Raw genomic sequence first — 25,846 nt, 5'->3', positions numbered from 1 at the left:
TTTTTACCTTTGTTTAGAACGAAACATGCAACTCGGAAGTCAAAATACGGCTTAGTTTTTTACGAAGATTCAGTTATTTCAAAATTCGTTTATCTGAGTTAATTTCTTCGTTTGAAAGTACGCGAATTTACTTGTATTTTTCTAACGGTGTAAATGGGGGCGAAGCCTGAGATTTGGCAACACTGTGGTGACGTCATGGCGCTCGCGAACGCGCGCGGAAAAGGAGTCTGTTTTCTCGTGACTACTTGAGGCGTCGACGTCGTAGTTACGCACGAAGAGGAGAAGGGAGAGAGGGGAATTTTTTTTTTTTTTTTTTTTGCTAACTGACCGCTTGACTAAACTCTTTTAAGATGCTTTGCAGCAAAGGTCATTCGTTCATAATTTTTTTTATGCATTTGGTCATGACTATGTGCGCGCACGAGCTCCAAGGTCGAGAAGTGTTGGAGGGGGAGGAAGGGGTAGAAGGGCGACATTGGATAGCGCATCACACGCTCATAGAGTATTGTGGAGTCTATCCTAGAGGTGATTGAAACCGTGAAATTTTTCCATGCCCTAGAAATTGGCTTCTTCCTTGAACAGGAGCAGGAAAAGGTTGAAGGGGGGAAAAAAACGTGGTCACGATGAATTATTAATGACATCGCCGTCTAACTAGTTATGACATCATTCCTATTTTAGGCCGCCAAGCAGATGGAATGTTCTTCTGCACAACCTCACCCAAGTTAACTAGCTTTTTTTTTATGATTTGCAAGAACCAGCTTCGATAAGACCTGCTTGATTCTTTGCATCTGCGTTGTTCTCTGTATGAGGACGCGAGGCGGCAATCCTGTTAACCAGGAGTCTTTCTCAGAATTTGCATAACGAGTTTGTCTGCTGCCGCTTGACCACCTGTTTCAAAAAAACGCATATTTAGTGCTCCAGAACAGGCACGTACAGTAGGGTCGGACGAAGGGGAAAAAAAATTGGCAATCGTCCCGTATCACTACAGACCTTTAAAATTCGCGGATTCATTTCGCGATAGGATAGAGTCCAAATATTTTTGACATTATTTTGCTTCAGTGATTGGGCCACAGTTTATCTGAAGGACTTTGGCCCAATGAATAATCTTTAACAGAAGAATTCGCGAATCACGATCATTCCAGTCAACAGGTGTTACGAGTCGGTAACCAATCAGCAGATGTAATTTGCACGAATGCGTAGAGGATCATGGAGTCTATCTATCCTTTAGGGATTTGAAATCGCGAATTTTTCCGGTCTCTACGTATCACTAATGACCCGGTGTGTGTGTGTGTGTGTGGGGAGGGGGGCGGGGGAGGGAACCGCGGATTCATTTCGCGATAGGATATAATCCAAACTCGTTCACCTTCACGCTGCTTCAGTGATTGGACTAACAGTTCGCCTGAATGACTCTCCGCCAATGAGACACATTCAACGAAAAAAGCATCGGATCGCAAGAATCTCAGTTAACAGAGGTCACGATTCAGAATCCAATAAGCAGGTGTTATTTACCCTGTTACATAGAGGATCATGGATTCTAACCTAGAGGTCATTGAAACCGCGAAAGTCTGACGTTCGCCAATTACAAGGGAGCAATCGCTAGCCTTGGGACTGGAAAATTTTCGCGGATTCAACGACCTCCAGGATTGACGTCACGATATTCTACATAATTGTGATTCGACACTTCTTTGATTGAGAAGTTATCTAATCGGCCGAGAGTCCTCCAGACCAACGGTAAAAAAGAGATATAGCAGAAGCAGAACGAAGATTTAAATTATTTGAATCCCAGCACATCGCGAACATGAATCCGCGGGAAATTTTTTTCCTGTCTCTGCTAATGAGCGATCAGATTATTTAGACGTGTCCCTTAGTCAGCCATGGTTGCAACCTCCTTGGCACGTACCGCTCGCACATCTGCGGTGGAGGTGACGTCACGAGGAGGAGAGTGGATGATGGTGCCGGGAAGGGGGGGGGGGGGGGGAGGAGCGCGAACTCTGACATTCCGCGCTCCCAGAAGGGAACTGTTTTGTGAAGGAGGGGAAGATGGGAAGGGGGGGGGGGGGTGTTGACAGCGGCTCGAAGCCAGCAGTCCTTGACCGTGCCTGCGGGCGGACTCTCTGCCGGGAACACGCCGTCATCGGCACGTACGCGGGCACTTTCGACCCGAAGAACTCGGTCCGCCCTGAAGTGTGTCGAAGCGGTTCCGATCTCTCTCTCTCTCTCTCTCTCTCTCTCTCTCTCTCTCTCTCTCTACTTTGGAAAAAAAAAATCAAACATTCCAGTGGATTAAGGAGTGGGGAGTTCTATGATGATGTCATCGGAAATTGCAACCCACAGGAGTGGAGCATTGGATTGAAAAAAGGCGTATAAAGTTTTAGAAAACAAAATGGCGGACGTGATGTTATAATTCCAAAAATTGCGTGATATTCCAGAAAAAAAACAAAATTGCGTATTTAAAGACGGACGCTGGAAGTGACATCAAAGATGGCCTCTGAAAGTGACGTAATAAAATATGGCCGCCGGAAGTGACGTAAACAAGATGGCCGCTGGAAAGTGACGTAATCCAAGATGGCCAATGCGTATCCCTGGATCCCCCACCACCTGCCTTTGTCTCTAAACATACTAAACTTACCTACTCACAACGCTGAAAGACGCAACTTAGAAACGTCATAACTAGGGACCCGGAAAATTCACGGGTTCATTTCATGTTATGATAAAATTCAAATAATCATACCTTAGTGCTGCTTCTGTCATTGGTTCACTGTTAATCTGGAGGACTGAGGGCCAATTAGAGACCCTCACTCATAGAAGTGTCGAATCACAGACACTCAGTCGAGACGACTCACAAGTCAGCAGCCAATGAACAGTCGGCATTTGCCCGAGTGTGTAGAGGATATTGGAGTCTATCCTGGAGGTCATTGAACCCGCGAATTTACCGGGTCTCTAGTCATAACTTAGAACTATCAAAACTTAGAAACAAACATCTTAGAACTGTCAGAACTAAGAAACACGTAAATTTGAAAGGAAAAAAAAAGAACACACACCGCCGAAACACGCAACATAGGATCGTCACGACCTAGAAAGTCATAACTTAAATAATATTACAACTTAGAAAATCGTGTGTTTTTCTAAGTGATGTGTTTCTAAGTTGTGTGTTTCTAAATTATGACGGCAAACCGCTTTTTTTTTTTTTTTTTGTTTCTCGCTGCTCGCTCGCTTCGGAGGTTTGCATTTGAGGTGCCTCGGTCGCCAGAGAGGAGTAGTTGTGCCGGCGACGGTTTTGTTTCGCAACTCAATTACGTCCCCACCGGGAGAGCACTTGATGATTTAGAGGGGTGGGGGGGGGAGTGTAGTTGGTTGCCCGTCGCCTAACTCACTTCAACTTGCACTCCAACGTTACGCTAGGCACGCGCACACCACACACACACACACACTCTCTCTCTCTCTCTCTCTCTCTCTCTCTCTCTCTCTCTCTCTCTCTCTCCACCCAACTGTGTTCGTCTGTGTTGTTATATTATTTTTCATGAATACGTTCCTTCAACGGAATTCTTGTGCTGTCTGATATTTAGAGGTTGAACTTTTATTTTTGTCCGTGATGTCGTCATTGTGTAGTCCACAATACTTGCTTAGTTTCATCGTTGGTTCCGTTTGTCCGACATCAACTGATTCAGTCTTTTTTTTTTTTTTTTACTTTTTTCTTCGGTATTTTTTCCATGACAAGTAGTGCAAAACTGCAGTGGCTAGAGACCTGCAAAATTCGCGTATTCATTGACCTCTAGGATAGACTCCACAGTCCTTTAAATACTTGCGGAAATGACACCTGTTCATTGGCTACTGACGCGTGAGACGTCTCAACTAGGCTGTCCGTAATTCGGCACTTTCTTGGTTTAGTGTTTCCCATTGGCTCACAGTTCCCCGGATAAAATGTGGGCCAATCGCAGAAGCAGTACAAAGGTATAGTTGTTTTGATGCTAGCCCATCGCGAAATGAATCCGCGAATTTTGCATGTCTCTAGCAATGGCTTATGTCTAGGGGCATGCAGATTTCGCGAAAAGATTTTGAAACTAGATGAGAGTTAAAACACTATAGCATCATCTGTGTTTCGTGATTGGGTGAGTTTCTCCCAGGTACATATCGATTGTAACAAAACCAATCACAGTGATTCAGTGCGGAAGTAAATTCGTCCTGAGTGGCTCGGTCAAATAAGGTAACGACTTCTCTCGCAGACGGCCGCCAATCACAAAGAAGAAACCACATGTGCGGGTATACCTTGTTGCAGTCTAATATGTGTTCAGATCTTTTCGCAAAAAATGTCTGCCCCTACTTATGTCCATTAAAACTGCACTTAATCAAAATTTCACACTGCATATATCATTTCAAGAACGTGCAACACGGTATGCAAACACCAGCGGTTTCTTCCTTTTGATTGGCGGCCGTCTGAGAGAGAGAGACAATTAATTGCCTTTCCACGCAGTATGACTTGGATCTGTGTGCAGATCAGTAGACGCGTCCCTGAAAGAAATACCACCAGTCACGAAACACAGTCGGCGCTACAGTGTTTTAACACACACGCGCGCGCGCGCGTAAAATTACGTGCCTCTAACAAATAACAAAATCAAGCGTGTTAGGTAAGTAAATGAGCACTAATAACATATACGAGTTTCCTTCCATGTTTTTATACTTTCTCGAGTTCGACTGGAAAGGCAGTAAAAAAGGGGGGTAAGTTAGTTGTATAGTTGTGTGTGTATATATATATATACTTATATACAAAAATTAAGTGGGCGCTAAGAAACTGAGTAAGTTAAACCGTTCACAATGAGTTGCGTAGAGCGTTTTCTATGTTTTCGTTCATCGACTGCAAAAATGTAAAAAAAAAAAAAATTAAAAAAAAAACTGGTCAGTTAATTTACTATAAAAATTTATATTTTTTTTTTTGGGGGGGGGGGGGAGTGGATAGAATTACCCGGCCTGCTCTTTGTTTTCAAATTCTTTCCATTTGTTGGTGGTATTGATAGATTATTTTTTTTAAAGAATTGTGGGTTCGTTGACCCGGGGGGGGGGGGGGGTGTTCGCGAACGGTGGCACACACTATACCAGTCTCTTTAATGTCTCATACCAAGCTTTTATGCTCTTGTGATCAGGTGGTAGACGTCCATACTCCCTTCGGAAATTGCGCTGAACCGTAACAGTGGACCTGCTCTCGTGATACCACAGAACACATTGAGCCTTTCCTTGCATGGAGGTCATTGTGCCTTTCACTCTTCACACACCACCTACCTGAAACATACACACACAAAAACTTAGCACGCTGCACTACACGTTCGTCCATACCGCATTTTGCTAGCATTTGTAGTTTCCATGTTATTAATGTTTGCAATGAGTAGAGACCGGAAAAATCCGCGGGTTCAATGACCTCCAGGATAGACTCCACTATCCTCTACAAACTCGGGCAAATGCCAACTGTTCATTGGCTGCTGACTTGTGAGTCGTCTCGACCGAGTGTCTGTGATTCGACACTTCTATGAGCGAGGGTCTCTAATTGGCCCTCGTAACTCCAGATTAACAGTGAACCAGTGGTAGAAGCAGCACTAAGTTACAATTATTTTAATTGTAGCATATCACGAAATGAATCCGCGAATTTTTCAGGTCTCTACAAATACGAGTTTCCTTCCATGTTTTTTATACTTTCTCGAGTTCGACTGGAAAGGGAGTAAAAAAAAGGGGGTAAGTTAGTTGTATAGTTTTACACACACATATATGTATATATAAAAATTAAGTGGGAGTTAAGAAATTGAGTGTAAGTTAAACCGTTCACAATGAGTTGCGTAGAGCGTTTTCTGTTTTCGTTCATCGACTGCAAAAAGGTTTAAAAAAAAAAAAAAAACTGGTCAGTTAATTTACTATAAAAATTTATATTTTCCGAGGAGGAGGGGATAGAATTACCCGGCCTGCTGGTGTGTACCCCCCTTGGTAGCTACCCTTACCAGCGCCCACCACTCCGGATACACCATCGGTAGAGACAGGAAAAATTCGCGGGTTCAATGACCTTCAGGATAGACTCCAATATCCACTACACACTCGGGCAAATGCCATCTGTTCATTGGCTGCTGATTTGTGAGTCGTCTCGACTGGGTGGACTGTGATTCGACACGTCTATGAGTGGGGGGGTCTCTAATTGGCCCTCATAACTCCAGATTAACAAAGAACCAATGGCAGAAGCAGTGCTAAGGTACAATTATTTGAATTTTAGCATTTCACGAAATGAATCCGCGAATTTTTCAGGTCTCTCGCAATGAGGGAAAGACTTTATGGACATCCTGTATATCTCTTCAATTTCCCTCCCGGCATGTACCCCCCTTGGTAGCTGCCCTTACCAGAGCACACCACTCCGGATACGCCATCGGAGGGCGTCCTCAGGATCCAAACATTCCGCGGTGAGCGAAGTGGAGGTGGTCTTCTCGGGCCCCGGGTTGCGGTGGTCCCTGCGACTCACCTCGGCGCGCCGCGGCCGTGGCAGAAGGGCGTGTCCCGCCGGTCGTGCCCCGGCGCGGCGTCACGACCTGTCGCGAGGCAAGCATGCGAAACGCCAGGTAATGAGGAGCACGCCTCGACGTGGGTGGTCCCCTACCCCCCTCCACCCCCTGTTCCTTCCCCGTCCCTCTGAAGACATAAACAGTTTCAGACACGCCTTTACAGTGCGATGAAATATATATATATATTTTTAAATGTATTTGTAACATTGTATTTTTTTTAAAACCAAAATTAGAACGTCACATTTTGTAAATGCATCATCTTGTTGTATTTCATCAAGATCATCATCTTATGATAGTCAAATTTTAGTTCTACGGATACTTAATTGTTGGTTGACGCCATGTCGGTTTCAACCGTTTTTTTCTTAACAGATAATTTTAAATAAGTTTAAAATTTTTTTTAAAAAAATTGTCTCTGTTTGAACATAGCACATAATTTAATGGATCCCTTGTTGTTAAAAGTGTCCAACTGCTACAAATAGTTAATTCTGTGAAATAATAATAATTGTTGTTTAGTTTTTTTTTCCCCTTTCGGAATGTTTGCAACTGTAATAATACTGTCAATATACACTAAATCAACGAATAGCAAAATTTAAAAAAGAAATTAATAAAAGCATATTATAACTAGCGATGGTATAGAGAATGAGAATGGTTTAGTGTTAACAAAAGGCGGGCGGTGTATGTACACCTGGCTGTACTCCGAACTTTAACTGCCCGAGATTTAGGCACGTGGGTTTCAACCCGACACGATACATCTCTTGGACAGGGTGCTCTTATGTTTTGTACACTGCCCATACGTTGGCCTGGAGGACATAGTTTTGACGTTTGCGTTTGTCGATCCCGTTTCGCAGTCAACGACACTGCAAGCGAGCCTTTATTCCATTAATTTTTTTATTTGAAAATTTTAATATGTACCAAAATTAAATTTTTTTAATTCAAATTCATTTTTTTTTATTTATGATGATTTATAATATATTTATTCAATTTTTATTTTATTGACGTGACATCTTCTAATAAATCGATGAACGCCGGCTGCACGCACGAAAATGTGTCCCGTTACACACATTGTCCCGTTACGCTGTGTCCCGTTACGCTCATTGTACGCTTGCGCCGCATCTATCTCTCTTCCACTCGATTGGAACAACCATCGATTTGACTTTATCGAGGCACATTAAACTTGAAACACTCCCATTCGTTTCCTACTTTTCCTATCATCGTCCTATCCTTAACAAAATAACACAGATTGGAAGAAGTTAAATAGCAAACATGCATAAAAGTTATGGTTAAAATAATCTGTTCGTTAAAGTAATAAACATATTTGAATTAATGAGTGCAAATAAAAGTAAACTTATCAATTGAATTGTAGATTTAATTTCACTCCTTCTTTGTATCCATACAAAACAGTGATGATAATTCAATAAAAATGATTCAATTTTATTCATAAAAGTATGCAATCATTTCATCAATGTTTTGTTATGACGTTGTCACGTTAAACTATCGTCCGTAAACCGACTTTACAGACAACCAATTTTTTTTTTATTAATGATGTTTTATAATATATTTATTCAATTTTTTTTTAAATTTTAGTTCGTTTCGATTCCCGGTTCCGTGAATCCACCACGCAACATGCTCCAGGCGTAGCGTGAGACTGCGAGGAGAGGCGGGCGGTGTCGTACGACGGCCGCGGTGGTCCGCGGGTGTGTGGACCCCTCCTCCGCCGCTATCTGAGGTCACCGGCCTGTCGAGGAAGGGGGGAGGGGAGGAGGTCGGAGGTCGAGGTCGCCCAGAGTGTATGTAGTGTCTCGCGATTCAAAGGAACACCGACGCTGAAGTCCCCCCCCCCCCCCTTCACGGCCTCGGGCCGGCGACACCGACACTTTGCATTGAAACCAGTTGCCAAGGAACAGCTTGTACTACTGCTATATATATATATATATATATATATATATGATATATATATATATATATATATATCAGAGGTGCAACAACTAAATTGCCAAAAGGGGGGGGGGGGGAATATACCTTTTTTTTTAAAGAATCATCAATCCCCCCCTATTGAAGCGGGGGGTCGGGGGGGGGTCCTCCCCCGGGAAAATTTGGTATTTCAAGGTGGAAAATGGTGCTATTTAAGCAGTTTTATTATCTAAAAATTGATTACACAGCACTTTCTTTGCCCCCGTTTGCCCCCACTTCAAGGTTTCAGAGGGGGGGGGGGATGGCAAAATACCCTTGCCCCCCCTGTTGTTGCGCCACTGAAATATATATGTATATATATACATATACAAATATATATATATATATATATATATATTGATGGCTATGGTCATTTTCGCATAAATGAAATTCTTACAACTCATGCCTATGGTCATTTTTGCATATATGAAATTCCTTCAACTCATGCCTACGGTTATTTTTGCATATATGAAATTCGTGCAATCCATGCGTATGGTTATTTTTGCATAAATATTAGATTCGTACAACTCATGGCTACGGTTCTTTTTGCAAATATGAAATACGTTTTTTCGAGATAATACTGAGTATTTATTACGGAAATCGGCATACATTGTTATGTTTTTAATTGATGTTTCATTCAAGCAAAAATTTTTGAATCATGGAAAAGAAAATCAATAATTAAATATTTTGAATTTTATTTTATCATGCCTAATGCTTAAATGCCCGGGTAATAATCCGATCTCAGATATTACTGCAAACACAAATTTTCATGTAAATGTACGAATGTACAAATATTTGTAATTATACATGAATATTTCTGTTCAATTTACAAAAAAAAAAAAATTGGTTGTCTGTAAAGTCGGTTTACGGACGATAGTTTAACGTGACGTCATAACAAAACATTAAAGAAGTGATTGCATACTTTTATGAATAAAATTGAATCATTTTTATTTTAATAATAAAAGAATAAATACTTGAAATTATACTTACTAGTAATCAGATTTTTAAAAAGCAAGAATAATTAACCTTTATTGCCGAAATTGTTGTTGTAATAAGCAATGAAAACCACATTAACGTTTCACTTCACTTTATAAAAAGTCGACGAAACAGTTCACGTGTAGATGACTTGTAATTAATTTTAAAAACTGGCGTTTAGCTATAAAGTTTAAATATAATTATGATCAAGTTTTCATATAAATAAACTGTAATCAAATATCTATCATCAATTATATTAATCACCATAATTTTTTAGTTAATTGTAACATAACCTATTATTATTGCACTCGCCGACAGCTTAACGGAACACAGCTTAAAGTAACAATGAGCGTAACGGGACACAGCGTAACGGAACAATGAGCGTAACGGGACACAGCGTAACGGAACAATGTGCGTAACGGGACACTTTTTCGTACGTACAGCCGGCGTTCATCGATTTATTAGACGTTGTCACGTCAAAAAAAAAAAAAAATCCAGTGTAGCTTCTTCCTGCGGTGATTCTCCTGACCTTCGTTGTTTACCGTGACGCACATCGCAAGAGACGTGTGTGTTAGTAATCAGCTCGCATGGCCGGAGCGGGGCCTTTGAGCCTGTCTTGCCCGCAGGCGCCGGTGCCCGGGCTGGTGTTTACATCATCCGACAGCTGGTGCCACGAACACGTGTCTGGTGCGAGACAAGGGCAAGGCGTACCGTACTTACGGTACCGATGAATAGCACCGCGATGCGCTGCTGGAACTCTCTCTCTCTCTCTCTCTCTCTCTCGTGTCTGCTTTAGTGACAGTAGCACTAACGAATGCATTTATTGAATTTTTAATATTCTGATTTTTCATATGTTTCCGGGCCAGCTTGACGTCAAGCCAGCCCGGATCACTAAATCGGCCATAAAAGTTGCAATTTTGGAGCACTAACGACCAAATTTTGGCAGTAACCAGCACTAACGTAGCACTAACGAATTTTGAAAAAAAAAAAAAAAAATTCCGACGAAATATGACCGGGCCCATGTGACGGACATTTAGGCGAATCATGGCGAGACTCCAGGGATGTTAACTAGAGGGAGACAGGCGGGATTGTGCATCGGTCACCGCATTTTTGGAGGGGTGCTGGGGGGGGGGGGGCCTCAAAAAATGGCAGAGCGATTTTTTCTATAGATATTTTACTTGTACATCGTAGTGTTAGAACGTAAAAAAAAATGGAGGGAAGATTAACTGGATTATTTAGATCGTCAAATATTTAAAAACTGATATTTTCCGCGTAATATATATATATATTTACCATCTGAGTGGATTTAAAAAATATATATTAAAACCAGCAGAACTCGGCAGACGTTGTTCATGCATGTTTATAATTATTTTATTTTCAAATAATTGCTAGTATTCAATGTTTATTGACAGACAAGACGTCCAAAGATAGTTTAGCTGCGTGTGATAACTGTCATTTAACTACAAATGAAATAATAATAGTCATTCATACTTGCAGTACACGGCGTTGCCCGGGCTGAACACAGGTTGATAGTGCTATATGACAGCGTGGTGGCCACAGAGAAATGACACACAATTACTGTTTGTATGTCTATGACCTATGGTTTTCTGTTTATCCATGAATCGGTTGAACGGTTTATAAGATGATGCACTGCAGCGCCATCTAGTGGCGAGTTATAACAAAATGGATATCGCGAAATTATTCTCCGTGTTAAAATATTTATGTATAAAAATTTTCATGGACCATTGAATGGTTGAACGGTCTAGAAGTTATGTACACCAGCGCCATCTAGTAGCGAGTTACCAAAAAAAATTGAAGGCACAAAAACCTTCTCCATGAAAAAAACACTTCGATGTCACAATTTTCATGGCAATCAGTCAAACGGTGTCGGAGTTTATCGACGCCATAAATACCAACATCGAATTATATATATAATTATATATATATAAATATATATATAATTATATATATATATAAATATATATATAATTATATATATACTAGCTGCCCGACCCGGCTTCGCACGGTTGTATTAATGGGGGGAAAATGAGACCAAATCTCTTATTTACAGTTATAATAAATGAAATAAAATGAAAATTAATTAATTTTGACAAAAATTTAATACAATGCTTTGCAATGTACCGAAGAAAAAACGAATAGCACCGATGGTTTCCCGACTCTCGAGCACGCAACGTTGTCATGGAGACGAAGTGCCCACTGTTTCCCGGGCTTAAACACCAATCAACATTGATAATCAGTTTATTATTAATTATAAATTATTAAGACCATTAATCGAAATAAAAACTATCCTATCTCTCAAGTTGGAAAAAATTACACATAAATGCCAATTTTCATCGAAATCGGTTGACTTGGTGTAGAGTTCACTGGAAACAAACATCAGGACACTGGATTTATATTATATATATATATATATATATATATATATATAATTGTGGACTTAATATTTGGTGGCAATATGAGGTGGGAAAAGTTTTGGTTTGGCTGATTTGAAAAAAAGGGTGAAGGGGGGGGGGGGGTGTAAACTAGTCTAGTTACGTCATTCTGTGTCTCATCCTTAGTTAGCAATGTGCGTTTGGTTGGGAATTTACTTTCTCTTCCCAATTCTTTGATCAGTTTCAACAGTTTTATTTTCCAGCAAGAATTCCAATCATTTGCGGCAGTCTTAACAGTTTCACATACTTAACTTGCAGAGTACGGAGAGAAGGTCGAATTTCATTCCGACACCTAAAATCACACCAAATGAAATTCCGGGTGCGAAGCGGTGGCGATACACCCATGCCATTTATTTTTAAAGAGCTGGTCCCCTAGTCACGAACTACTCCGTTTTGAATGCGTTGCTTAATTTTTTTAAAGTGACATTTTTACTGATTTACGATACATTCATGTATGTCGAAAAGACACTCGATTTCATTCCGACACCGAACAAGAATCCGCGGTGAAATTCCGGGGTCTTCCTGCGATTGTGGCAGACGTACGCGTGCCGTAGTATTGTTATCTCCGTCCAGTAGTTACGGTACGTTTGTGCCGTGGTTACGGTACGTGCGTGCCGTGGTTACGGTACGTTGTGCCGTGGTTACGGTACGTTTGTGTACCAGAACTACGGTACGTTGCGTACCATAATATAGGTGGTTTTTACGGTACGTCGCGCACGGCAGCTCTCGGGTAAGAAGAAGGGGAAGGGCTCTCCGCGCTCCAGCAGCAGACAGCAGTAGTCGCCCCCTGGACCCCGAGAGACTTGTCGCGACAAGTCGCGGGCGGACATGCGGACCACGACGACGGCCTGGCTGCTGCTGGCGCTGCTGCTCTGCTGCTGCTGCTGGCGGCGGACTGCCTCCGGCTGCGAGGCAGCAGGAAGAAGGCGCTGCTGGTGCGCAAGTTACAGCGCCGGCATGGCAAGATGGAGGGCGCGCTCAGGCTGACGGGCTGTCGAGGCCCGCACGAAGGTGAATCTCCTTTCCCCTCTCCCCTCCACCGCGACAAACACATATCAATACAGACCGGAAAAAAAAAATTCGCGGATTCATTTAACGACAGCCATAAATTCAAATAGTTATACCTCAGTGCTGCCTCTGCTGTTGGCTCGCAACTCACCTGGACGACTCTGGGCCGGTGAGAAACACTCAACCGAAGCTGTATCGACTCACAGGCCGCTACGTTGGGACACCTTAACAAGACAGCAGCCAATTTAGAGGGTGACATTTTTGACAGAGTGTACGTAGAACTATAAAGTTCATCCTAGAGGTCATTGAAACCGGCGAATTTTTCCGGTCCATAACGATCAAACATGTTTGATCTTGTGTGCATGGTCCTCCCACAAGGGTGGGGCTGGGTGGACCCCCGGGCCCGGCCCGTTTATTTTATACCTCAGCGTGTGAAATAAATACACATACTCGCTGTGGTTATTTTAAAAGTGAAATAATTTTATAAATAAAGCTTTGCCTGGACTTGTAAAATAATAACCATGATTTTACCTTGTATTTTCAGGTTAAACAACATTCTAAAAATAGTGGTAGGTAAGAAATACTTTGCAATTATTAGACTGGAAAAATTGGCTATTTGGATGACCTCTAGGATAGACTCCACCATCCCCTACACACTCGGGCAAATGCCACCTGCTCATTGGCTACTGACTCGTGACACCTGTCGACTGGGATGCTTGTGAATCAATACTTTTTTGGTTGAAGGTTTTTCATTGGCTCAAATTCCTTCAGATAAACTGTGAGCCAATCAGAGAAGCAACACAAAGGAACAGTTTTTTTTTGGATTCTATCATATTGTGAAATGAATCCGCGAATTTTTCCGGTCTCTAGCAATTATAATGCAGCACGTGACTGTAAAATTGTGTGTTTATGGGGGGGGGGGGGGGGGGGGGGGGGTCGTCTCCGATCCTGGGTCCAGGGCCCTTAATCGAATGTGGGGGGCCATTTTTTGTGTGGGCTCATGTTTGAAAATGTCTTCACAAAACCTGAGGTTCGACAAGCAAGATTTGATCTCGTGGGGGAGCGTCAAACCCCGTCGAACCTCCAAACCGTCAAGCAAATGGGGGTAGTGTTGGGTAGTTTTTTTTTTCTTCTGTGATTCACAGTCTCCAGCGTGTTATCACACTACAACAGTTCGTTTATACTCCTAGAAGTGCTCTCATCAGAAAAAAAAATTATGCTAGCTCGGGTACCAAGACTCGTTTCTGTCCGAGGGCTCTCTCTTTCTCTTTCTCTCTCTCCCTCTCTCTCTTTCTCCCTCTCTCTCCCTCTCCCTCTCTCTCTCTCTCTTGGCTACTTCACTCCTCGTCAGGCAATAAACGTAACTAATCTGTCCTGAAACGTAACTATCCTCTCTGTTTTCGTAACAATGCTATATATTCACACCAAGGGCTATCCCTAGGGTCAGGCATTTATCGCGAATAAATCTGAACGCCTATTAGACTGCAACACGTTACACCCGCCAGCGGTTTCTTCCTTGTGATTGGCGGCCGTCTGCGAGAGAAGTAGTTGCCTTATTTGACCGAGCCACTAAGGACCAATTTGCTTCCGCAATGAATTACTGTGATTGGTGTTTTAACAATCGTCATGTACCTGAAAGAAGCTCACCCAATCACGGAACACAGACGATGCTACAGTGTTTTAACTTTCAGCTAGTCTCGGAATCTTTTCGCGAAATATGCATGGCCCTAGCTATCCCTTACGAACCCAGCTCTCCCCACACTATAAATCGTAATTATACTGTAGCATCGTCGGTGTTACGTGATTTGGGCGAGTTTCTTTCAGGTACACGTCGATTGTCATCAAAACCAATCACAGTGGTTCAGTGCGCGGGAGCAAACAGCGTCCTGATTGGCTCGCTCATGTAACGACTTCCCTCGCAGACGGCCGCCAATCACAAAAGGAAAAAAAAACGCTTTGTTGCAGTCAGTTTTTTTTAACGAAAAATACTTGCCCATTACTAGAGACATGCAAAATTCGCGTATTCATTTCGCGATAGGCTAGCATCAAAACAACTATACCTTCGTACCGCTTCTGCGGTTGGCCCACATTTTATCCGGGGAACTGTGAGCCAATGGGAAACACTAAACCAAGAAAGTGCCGATTTACGGACAGCCTAGTTGAGACGTCTCACGCGTCAGTAGCCAATGAACAGGTGTCATTTCCGCGAGTATTTAAAGGACTGTGGAGTCTATCCTAGAAGTCAATGAATCCGCGAATTTTGCATGTCTCTACCCATTACCTATCGGTAGGAACCGAAAAAATTCGAGGGTTCAATGACCTCTAGAATGAACTTTATAGTTCTACGAACACTCGGTCAAATGTCACCCTCTCATTGGCTGCTGTCTTGTGAAGGTGTCCCAACGTAGCGGCATGTGATTCGATACAGCTTCGGTTGAGGGTATCTAATTGGCTCAGAGTCGTCCAGGTGAGATGTGAGCCAATAGCAGAGGAATCAATGAGGTATAGCTATTTTAATTTTAGGCTATCGTGAAATGAAACCGCGAATTGTTCAGGTCTCTACCTATCGGTGTCGATGATTTTCCACGTGTGAAGCTGGGGAGAACAAGGAAACAAAATAAATAAATAAAGACATGGGTCGGCGCGGTGTGCCTAGCGGTGGCTAGGCCCTGAACCCCCCCCCCCCCCCCCTCCACACCACCGCCTGGTGAGTGCGATGCGCTATGAGTAGAGACCTGAAAAATTCGCGGATTCATTTCGTGAAATGCAACAATTTAAATAAATGTACCTTAGTGTTGCTTCTGCCATTGGTTCACTGTTAATCTGGAGTAATAAAGCTAATTACTAGAGACTGGAAAAATTCGCGCTTTGGATGACCTTTAGGATAGACTCCACCATCCCCTACACACTCGGGCAAATGCTACATGCTCATTGGCTACTGACTCGTGACACCTGTCGACTGGGACGCTTGCGATTCGATACTTTTTTGGTTGAAGGTTTTTCATTGGCTCAAAGTCCTTCAGATAAACTGTGAGCCAATCAGAGAATCAACATAAAGGAACAGTTGTTTGGATTCTATCATGTTGTGAAATGAATCCGCGAATTTTTCCGGTCTCTACCAATTACAGACCCTCACTGATAGAAGTGTCGAATCACAGGCTACCCAGTCAAGACGACTCACTAGTCAACAGCCAACGACCAGTTGGCATTTGCCCGAGTATGTAGAGAATAGTGGAGTCTATCCTAGAGGTCATTGATCCCGCTAATTTTTCCGGTCCCTAGCTATGAGGCACTCTTGTTGCCGAGTGCCCGATGAAGCGGCGCACTTCGGCACGGGCGCCTCGGTCAGCCGGGTCGGCAGAGACCGAGGTCAGCCTCGCCGCTGTCGCAACTCACCCCGGGTCGGCCGTCCATTCCTTCCCACTCCTCGTCCAGAACCACGCGCAACTTGCGAGAGTTACAACTTGCTAGGGTCATGCATATTTCGCGGATTCATTTCGCGATAGGATAGAGTCCAAATACTTTTGACATTATTTTGCTTCAGTGATTGGTAGGGACCGGAAAAATTCGCGGGTTCAATGCCCTGTAGGATGAACTCCATAGTTCTACGCACACTCGGTCAAATGTCACCCACTCATTGGCTGCTGTCTTGTGAGACGTCCCAACGTGGCAGCCTGTGATTCGATAAAGCTTTGGTTTGGTGTTTCTAATTGGCCCAGAGTCATCCAGGTGAGTTTCGAGCCAATAGCAGGGGCAGCACTGAGGTATAACTATTTGTATTTTAGCCTATCGCGAAATGAATTCACGAATTTTTCCGGTCTCTAGTGATTGGGCCACAGTTTATCTGGAGGACTTTCTCTGGGCCAATGAAAAATCTTTAACAGAAGAATTAGCGAATCACGATCATTCCAGTCAACAGGTGTTACGAGTCGGTAACCAATCAGCAAATGTAATTTGCACGAGTGCATAGAGGATCGTGGAGTCTATCCTTTAGGGATTTGAAATCGCGAATTTTACAGGTCTCTACAAATTGCTAACACCCGTGGCTCAGAAGTGTCGCACGTTTAGACACCGGGGAAAAAAAAATTTCGCGGATATCCAGGGCTATGTCCTTTTCACGAAAAAAAAATTTGAGACAAGCTGAGAGTCAAAAACACTGTAGCATCGTCTGTGTTTCGTGATTGGGCGAGTTTCTTTCCAGATTCAGGTATACTGCTAGAACACCAATCACAGTAATTCGGCGCGGAAGCCAAAAAGGTATCCTGATCGTCCCGGTCAAATAAGGGCGTATCTTCGTTTGCGGACGGCCGCCGTTTGCAAGGGGGGGAAAAACTTATGGCGCAGGCATACTGTATTGCGGTCTAATGGGCGTCCAGATCTTTTCGCGAAAAGTGCCTGCCCCTAAGGATATCTCTCACGGCAACCTAGACTCCAAGCACTTTCACCTTCATCCTGCTTCGGTGATTGTTTTGGACCACAGTTCGCCTGAAGGACTCCGAGCCCAATGAAAAGACACTCAAATAGATAAGTATCGAATCATAAAGCATCCCAGTTAACAGGTGTCACGAGTCAGTAGCCAATGAGCAGGTGTAATTTGCACGAGTACAGAGAGGATCGTGAGTCTATCCTATAAGTCGTTGTAAACAGGGGCGAAACAACAGAGGGGGGAAGGGTATTTGCCCCCCCCCCCCTTCTGAAACCTTGAAGTGGGGGCAAACGGGGGCTAATAAAGTGCTGTGTAATCAATTTTTAGATAATAAAACTGCTTAAATTGCACCATTTACCACCTTGAAATACAAATTTTCCCGGGGGAGGACCCCCTGACCCCCCGCTTCAATAGGAGGGAGCGAAAATTCTTTATAAAAAGGTATATTGACCCCCCCCCCTCCTTTGGAAATTTATTTGTTGCGCCCCTGGTTGTAAACGCCGGTATTTCCGTTCCTCAATAACGATTAATTTTGCAAGTCTCTGCTAATCGGTATGAAGGATTCGCGCCGGAAAAAAAAAATAATAATGTAGGGGTTGGCGTGTGGGTTCTGGAAATAGGACCAGCCATTACCAGAACACTAGCCATACGCCTGTGCCGTCAACGGGTTCCCCCTCCCCCCCCCCCCCCTCCCAAATCATCCCTTCCGGTGACGTCAACGCCACGTTGCGATGCCACGACGAACACGACACGACAAGCCCGACAAAACTATCGTACACTAGCGTTCCAACACGACAGATTTAATAGCTTGAAGGGTCGCGATACCACAAGTGCGCTGACAATATGTATACTCAACACTCCTGCGATACAACCCCTGGAGTCAACGAGATTTATTAAAATGTTTGGCGACAGCAAAAAAAAAAAAATTTCATCGCTGACTTTGGCGGGACCTTAGTGTATAAAAGCCTTAAAAAAAAAATTGGTCTTAAAGTCGGTTTACGGACGATAGTTTAACGTGACAACGTCATAACAAATAATTGATGAAATGATTGCATACTTTTATGAATAAAATTGAATCATTTTTATTGAATTATCACTATTTTGTATGGATATAAAGAAGGAGTGAAATGAAATCTACAATTTAATTGATAAATTTACTGTTATTTGCACTCATTAATTCAAATATGTTTATTACTTTAACGAAGAGATTATTTTAACTATAACTTTTATACATGTTTGCTATTTAACTTCTTCCAATCTGTGTTATTCTGTTAAGGATAGGAGGATGATAGGAAAATGAAACGAATGGGAGTGTTTCAAGTTTAATGTGCCTCGAAAAAGTCAAATCGATGGTTGTTCCAATCGAGTGGAAGAGAGATAGATGCGGCGCAAGCGTACAATGAGCGTAACGGGACACATCGTAACGGGACAATGTGCGTAACGGGACACTTTTTCGTGCGTGCAGCCGGCTTTCATCGATTTATTAGACGTTGTCACGCCAAAACATTTTTCACGATATAATTAAATTTTTTACTTTTCCCAATAACGTACTTTTTTTTTTAAACAATGAGACTAAAAAAAACTGGAATGGGTTCTGGATGGTTGCCCGGTTCGTCCAGCCCTGGAGACACCCACTCCCCCCCCCCTCCTGTGGTAACAGCCGATGTCGAGGTCGTAGCTCTCAACGGTGTTATTTTCGCCTGGATCGCTGGAGGGCAGCGGTCGTCGGAGCGCCCATCACGCGCCATCGACGGGCGAAAAAAGAAAAAAAGAAAGAACACCCTCCCCGCTATTAATAAACCGACATTCCTCGCGCGCGCGCGCTTGCGAGCGTGACCCGTTGAAGGCACGCGAAAACCAGAAGTCCTTGGTTCCATTTCCACTCGCTCCCCCCCTCCGGCAGAAAGTTCAGAGGCATGCTGCCCCGACGAAGAGGTCGGCAGGAAAGTTGTTTTGTTCGCCGGCTCAACCGCAGGCTTGCCAACATTAAGCTGCGCGCGGATTACTTGCGAAATGGCTCGTTCTTTTCTCCCACGCGTCCCAGGCCGCGGTAGTTCACACCAACTATACCACCACTTTGGCTACTTCAGGGTCGTAGCCAGGATCTTGTGAAGGAGAGGTTCCAGTACAACCACGGTATCATATTTTTTTTTACGAGTAAGTATATTTTTTAAAGTTTTAGTTTCAATTTGACTACCTATTTGTAAAATTATATTTTTAGCATTGACATTTTAATGTTTTATACATCGCGTACGTGGCCTAAACAATGCTTTTTCAAGTTTTGTAAATTACGACCCAATCGGGGTTCATAAGTGTTGGTTCATCGGGAACACACTCGGTATGTGTGTTTACAATCAACCAAATTATGAAGCTTATGGGGGCTTGCAGAGGACAGAAAACCCTTTCCCTCTGAAATCACAGCGAAGGGGCATCTTGACTTCTGAGCACCCTTCAATTGCCTTGTTGCCTCCAACGTACAATTTCAACTCGACCACACACAAGAAAGCAGAAAAATAATTCGGTTCAGGCTATCGAAGCCCACGCTGTGGAAACACTTCCTACGGTTCAACCTGCAGCTGAATTGATATAAGAAATTAAAGACACATTTAGCACATATGAGTATATCTATAGCAACATCAATGTGCTTCCGCAGGTATGTAAATACAGGATCCACGATAGCAGTTGAAGATCAATGAAGTTCTAAAACCAGCTGTTTCCAATTAAACTAATCACAATACAGTTGCAGGGTACCCATTTTAAATATATGCTTCCAAAAAGTAGTAAATTTCCACATTTTCAATTTTTTTAGTCATGATTTTATGTCAATATTTAAAAAAAAATGTTCCAGGGCGTTACTGCTACAGAATTTTTTTTAGGCAAATAGGCAATATACAAAAACCTTAAAAATGTTAATTCATGGAAAAAAATTTCAAAAAAATAGGTAGGAAAATTATGAGTAAAATTTAAACTGCCCTCTTTCCAAAGTAAAAAAATAAATAAAGAGTAAGCTCCTATATTAGTTATTTATCCTTTCAAACAATTGTTCAAATTTATTGTTGATAAACAATGTGTTTTTTATTGTATGGTATCATGGACTCTCCTTCTCCACGAAAGAGGTTGAATTCAGGAAAATTCCCCACCTTCTGTTCTATTCCGAAAAATGAAATTTTTTTTCCTGTTTCGTGCTGGAGGGGAGCCTGAATTCTGTGAAGTTATGCGTGTGTGTGTGTATGTGTGTGTCCTTGAGCCTCAGGGTGTGGCCATCTTTGCATGATTACGTAGTTAGTGTGTAAAGCCTTTTTTTTTCCTTCAGCTGCATCATGTTGGTTAGACGCCCAAAACCACTGGCTGGAGTGTAGTGTTTGCTTTATGGAAACAGTTGTAAGTAGGGACTGGAAAAATTCGCGGTTTCAGTGACCACTAGGATAGACTCCACGATTCTCTATGTACTCGGGCAACTATCACCTGGTCATTGGTTACCGACTCGGGACACCTGTTTACTGCGATTCTTATGATTCGATACTTCTTTTGTTGAGTGTTTGCCATTGGCTCAGAGTCCTTCAGGTAAATTGTGGTCCAATCGCTGACGCAGCATTAAGCTAAACGAGTTTGGATTCCAGCCTGTCTCGAAAGGAATACCGCGAATTTTTCCGGAGTCTATAGTTGTAAGTTACTTTTTGTTTTAACGACGGAGATGCTAGTCCACACCTTTGAATATATATACTGTATAGAAGTCGCCAGCCCAGGTTAAAATTTCTAATACGGTTTTGAGGTAGTTGGTTAATTCACCGCCGCAATCGCCACCATCTCTAGGGCATCGACTTGTGGTGGTCCCTAGCGGACAAGTGTCGAACTCTTCAAACACCCCTTCCCCCTCCAGTTGAACGAACTTGAGCTGCAGTGAATGATAGATGGGGGGGTGCGGGGGAATGACAGCGGGCGACAGAGCTGCGCTCTAACGTGTAAATAACAACTAAGACGATACAGGGCGTTACGGCAGCGCACTGCAGCGGTGAAGTTCCCAAGCTGCTAATCCTACGCTTCTGAAAAACGTAGGGTAAATCCTATCCACTCGCGACTTCTATACAGTATATATATTCAAAGTCCACACTAACTTAACCGCGATGAGACGTGCTGAAGCTACGAATGGGTACGGGTGTGGCTTCAGCCACGTCTCCCGACAGCTCTCCTTGTGTGTTCCCCCCCAGGCAACGTGGAGATCCTGCACATGGGCAAGTGGGGCAGCGTGTGCGACGACGAGTGGGACCTGCGGGAGGCGGCGGTGGTGTGTCGTCAGCTGGGCTTCCGCAAGCCCGAGCGCGTCGCGCACAGCTCCATGTTCGGCCCCGCCAGGCGTGAGTACACGCGCGTCCGTCCGCTAGAGTGCGCTGCAGCGATTATCTGCTTGAGTTTATTTTCCACCCGCTAGACAGCGGCCAAGAAAGATATTGCATATATGGACGGTGTTATGGAAAAAATGGTTCAACCCCACAAACATTTTCAACTGAGTAAATTGAGCTCAAAGTTGAACACACAATAACCGGTATTGTGGCAGTGCGTTGAATGTTTGGTCGCAAGATGGCATAGTAGCAAGGAATGTCGGTTAAAAAAATTTAGCTCAATTAAAAGTGTTATTTTACATACACAATCATTTCAATAACTTTTTTTTTCCTTTTGTTGGTTAACTCATTTGTGCATAACACCATCCATATATTAAATACTGTTGCGATTTATAATGAACTGGGTTCGTAAGGAGATAGCCCAATTAAGTTTTATTATTTATTAGTATTTACATTAATAATAAATAATTGCCCTTTTTTTATTTCTCGCGAATGTAGGTTTTCGCCTGTCTAGGTGATAGTAACGAAAAATTGAAAGTGGTTTTATTAGGACAGTTTCATAAAAAAAATTTAAAAGGTGAAAATGTGCATGATTTTCGTAAAATGGTAAATTTTTTTTATAAAAATTTAAGACCTTAAAGAACCTACCTAACTATAACTATTTTGTAGGAGGGCTCTGGCTTTGCACTTAAAAATGTTTATTCGCAAGTCACTCAATGTCTCTCAAGTTCCACAGTTCGTACTCCTGACTGGAGTTAGGCTCGACAGTGGTTCACCTCTTAACTCGCGCCTGTCCACACACACACACACACAGTCTCTGCATAATATACCATGCCTCGATAAGACCCGTAAGCTTGAGCGAATACTAGAGTTTTTTTTTTTTTTTTTTTTTTTTGCCAAGCGAATATCAAATCGAATGTTTTAAATAAGTCACGAAGTCGAAGAATCGAATTTCGAATATATTTCTCGGCGAAGCTGTATTACACCTAAGTATTTTGTAAAATACAGAATTGAAGTAAACAAAATCGCTAAACGTTTGTAATGTTTGAACTGATCAACCAATTGACCCTATGTATAACATAGTTGAATAAATGTATATAAATAACCATTCATATTATTGATATTGATCATTCTCAAAAGAAACTGAGCGCCTTCTTTTGATTTGATTTTTTAAGTAAAAAACGTTATTCAAGCTAAACATAGACAACACAAAACTAAAAATGGGTTCATGTACTTGTGTACGTGCATTATAGAGGTAATACTTACTTGGAATAATTAAAAATACTTTAAAAAAACTTTAATTTTGCTTGTAAAGGATTAGTATAAATAACATGATAAAATGTTGACTGGACTAATATTATAAATACGGTTGATAAAGTATAAAATATAATTAAATTAAAAATATATATTCAGTATTAAATATTAATATAAACATGTGTATAAAATTAATTATTTAATTTGCTGAAATAATTGCGATAAATCAATACATATGCAGAAAATCAATGAATGTAAATCGATGTAAATAAATAAATATTTTGATGAAATTTCATATGTTAATGAAAATAAAAATGATAATGAAAACCAATAAATATGCGAAATGTTTATTTATTTTAATATTTAATTATTTATTAAACAATAACGTAACAGTTTTTAAGTTATAATACAAATAAATTATTCATACGCGAACATAACCTCTCTCATATAAATACACTTGAAAAAAGTTCATAAACTCTATTTATATAACTCATTTTCAGAGTAAATATATATATATTTTTTAATATGTTGACCAGTATTCATATCCATCACTAAAGTACGTGATTTAAAAGCACAAATTTATTTGTATGTTTTTTTTTATCCTGTTAATTTTACTTGCATGCTGCGAGCACATCGTAAAAATTCCTTCTCATTAATTTTTTTTCATAACGCACCTAAAAAAATATTACAAAAAAAATTATGAACAAATCTTAGGCTTCCGGTTTTTTAAATATTAAAAAAAATCGCATAGCTTCACGTCGGACGCGAAGCTTTCCGCATCGCGACCGAAACTTCAAAACAAAACGAGTAGCAAAATCGAATGTTTTAAACGAGCGTTCGATCGATTCGCTTGGTCGAAGCTCCGCAGCTTCGAAACAAAGCTGAAAGCCTTTACAAAGCCCTATCCAAGCGGATCTTGGACATGGCTTTCAACTGCCAGGACAAGATATCAAGGGGGTAACGGGGGAGGGGCTGAATTTAAATGTTCAGCACGGATCGTGTATTTTAGGTGCATTTAAAGTTGAACACACAAGAAACCTTGAGATTAAAAAAAAAATTAAATGATGTCAGGATACATTTAATTAATGCACTTTCTCGATGACTAGAGACTGGAAAAATTCGCGCTTTCAGTGACCTCTAGGATAGACTGCACAATCCCCTACACACTCAGGCAAATGCCACCTGCTCATTGGCTATCGACTCGTGACATCTGTCAACTGGGACGCTTGCGATTCGATACTTTTTTTGGTTGAAAGTTTCAATTGGCTCAAAGTCCTTCGGACAAACTGTAAGCCAATCACATAAGCAACATGAAAGTAAAGTTGTTTGGATTCTAGCATAACGCGAAATGAATCCGCGAATTTTTCCGGTCCCTATCGATGACAAATACTTATAGACGTGCAAACAGCCCTGGAGAAAAAAAACAACTCTTTATTAAGCTTTAATAAGAATTACAAAACTTGCACGCGTGTGTATGCGCGTGGGACAACAGAATAGGGACGCAGAAATCCCTAATAACTAGCGACCTGAAAAATTCGCGGGTTCATTTCGTGTTATGCTAAAATTCAAATAATTATACCTTAGTGCTGCTTCTGCCATTGGTCCACTGTTTATCTGGAGGACTGAAAGACCAATTAAAGACCCTCACTCATAGAAGTGTCGAATCACAGGCCACCCAGTCGAGACGACTCACAAGTCAGCAGCCAATGAACAGTTGGCATTTGCCCGAGTGTGTAGAGGATATTGGAGTTTATCCTGGGAGGTCATTGAATCCACGAATTTTTCAGGTCTCTATATATACCTATATTTTTAATTATATGGACCAGTATTCATATCAATCACTAAAGTATGTGATTTAAAAGCACAAATATATACTTTTTATTTGAATGTGTTTTTTTTATCCTGTCTATTTTACTTACATGCTGCGCGCGCTTCGTAAAAATTAATTTTCATAATTTTTGTTTACATAATGCACCTAAAAAAAAGTATGACTTAAAAAAAAAATTTTATGAGCAAATCTTAGGCTTCCAGTGTTTTAAATATTAAAAAAAAAAAAAAAACGCGAAGCTTCAAGTCGGACACGAAGCTTTCCGCATCGCGACCGAAGCTTAGAAACAAAACGAATAGCTAGAGACCGGAAAAATTCGCGGGTACGATGACCTCCAGGATAGACTCCAATATCCTCTACACATTCGGGCAAATTCCAACTGTTTTCATGCTGCTGACTTGTGAGTCGTCTCGACTGGGTGGCCTGTGATTCGACACTTCTATGAGTGAGGGTCTCTAATTGGCCCTCAGTCCTCCAGATTAACAGTGAACCAATGACAGAAGCAGCACTAAGGTATGATTATTTGAATTTTAGCTTAACACGAAATGAACCCGCGAATTTTTCAGGTCTCTACGAATAGCAAAATCGAATATTTAAACGATCGTCGATCGATTCGCTTAGTCGAAGCGCTCCGCAACTTCGAATAAAAAAAAAGCGAATGATTCGATGCTCGAGTCGAAAATTCGATTCGCCGTTCGGTTTCGTTGCGGAGCGGCCGAGGCGACCCTGTGGTGGTGGGGGCGACGGCGCAGGTCGCTACTGGCTGGACAACGTGTACTGCACGGGCGAGGAGGCGAGGCTGTCCGACTGCCGCTCCGACGGCTGGGGGTCGCACGACTGCACTGACAGCGAGGCGGCGGGGGTGGTCTGCAGGACCTCCGAGCCCGCCGCCCCCGCCGCGACCTCCGACCCGCCGCCGGAGGCCCTCGTGGCCGCCCCGCGCACCAGGACACACATCAAGGTCGGTGACAAAACCAGCGTCTGCAGTAGCTTTGAATATATACACTGTATAGAAGTCGCGAGTGGATAGGATTATTTACTCTACGTTTTTCAGGAGCGTATGATGAGCAGCTTGGGAACTTCAC

General features: G+C 42.2%; 1 protein-coding gene across 1 annotated transcript in view; it reads left to right on the top strand.

The window, feature by feature from the left end:
- Nucleotides 1-25,846, top strand: part of LOC134536466 (lysyl oxidase homolog 3) — a 46,849-nt gene that overhangs the window by 6,276 nt on the left and 14,727 nt on the right. The window contains exons 2-5 of the mRNA XM_063376184.1: nucleotides 10,079-10,173; nucleotides 12,641-12,916; nucleotides 21,548-21,694; nucleotides 25,514-25,722. Of these exons, the coding sequence (XP_063232254.1) occupies nucleotides 10,079-10,173; nucleotides 12,641-12,916; nucleotides 21,548-21,694; nucleotides 25,514-25,722 (727 nt within the window). The remainder of the gene's footprint in view (nucleotides 1-10,078; nucleotides 10,174-12,640; nucleotides 12,917-21,547; nucleotides 21,695-25,513; nucleotides 25,723-25,846) is intronic.

Source organism: Bacillus rossius, chromosome 11 (genome assembly GCF_032445375.1).
Source record: "Bacillus rossius redtenbacheri isolate Brsri chromosome 11, Brsri_v3, whole genome shotgun sequence".
NCBI classification, from domain to species: Eukaryota; Metazoa; Arthropoda; class Insecta; order Phasmatodea; family Bacillidae; genus Bacillus; species Bacillus rossius.
The sequence above is the reverse complement of the archived record's forward strand: the minus strand, read 5'-3'. Positions and strand labels throughout refer to the sequence as shown.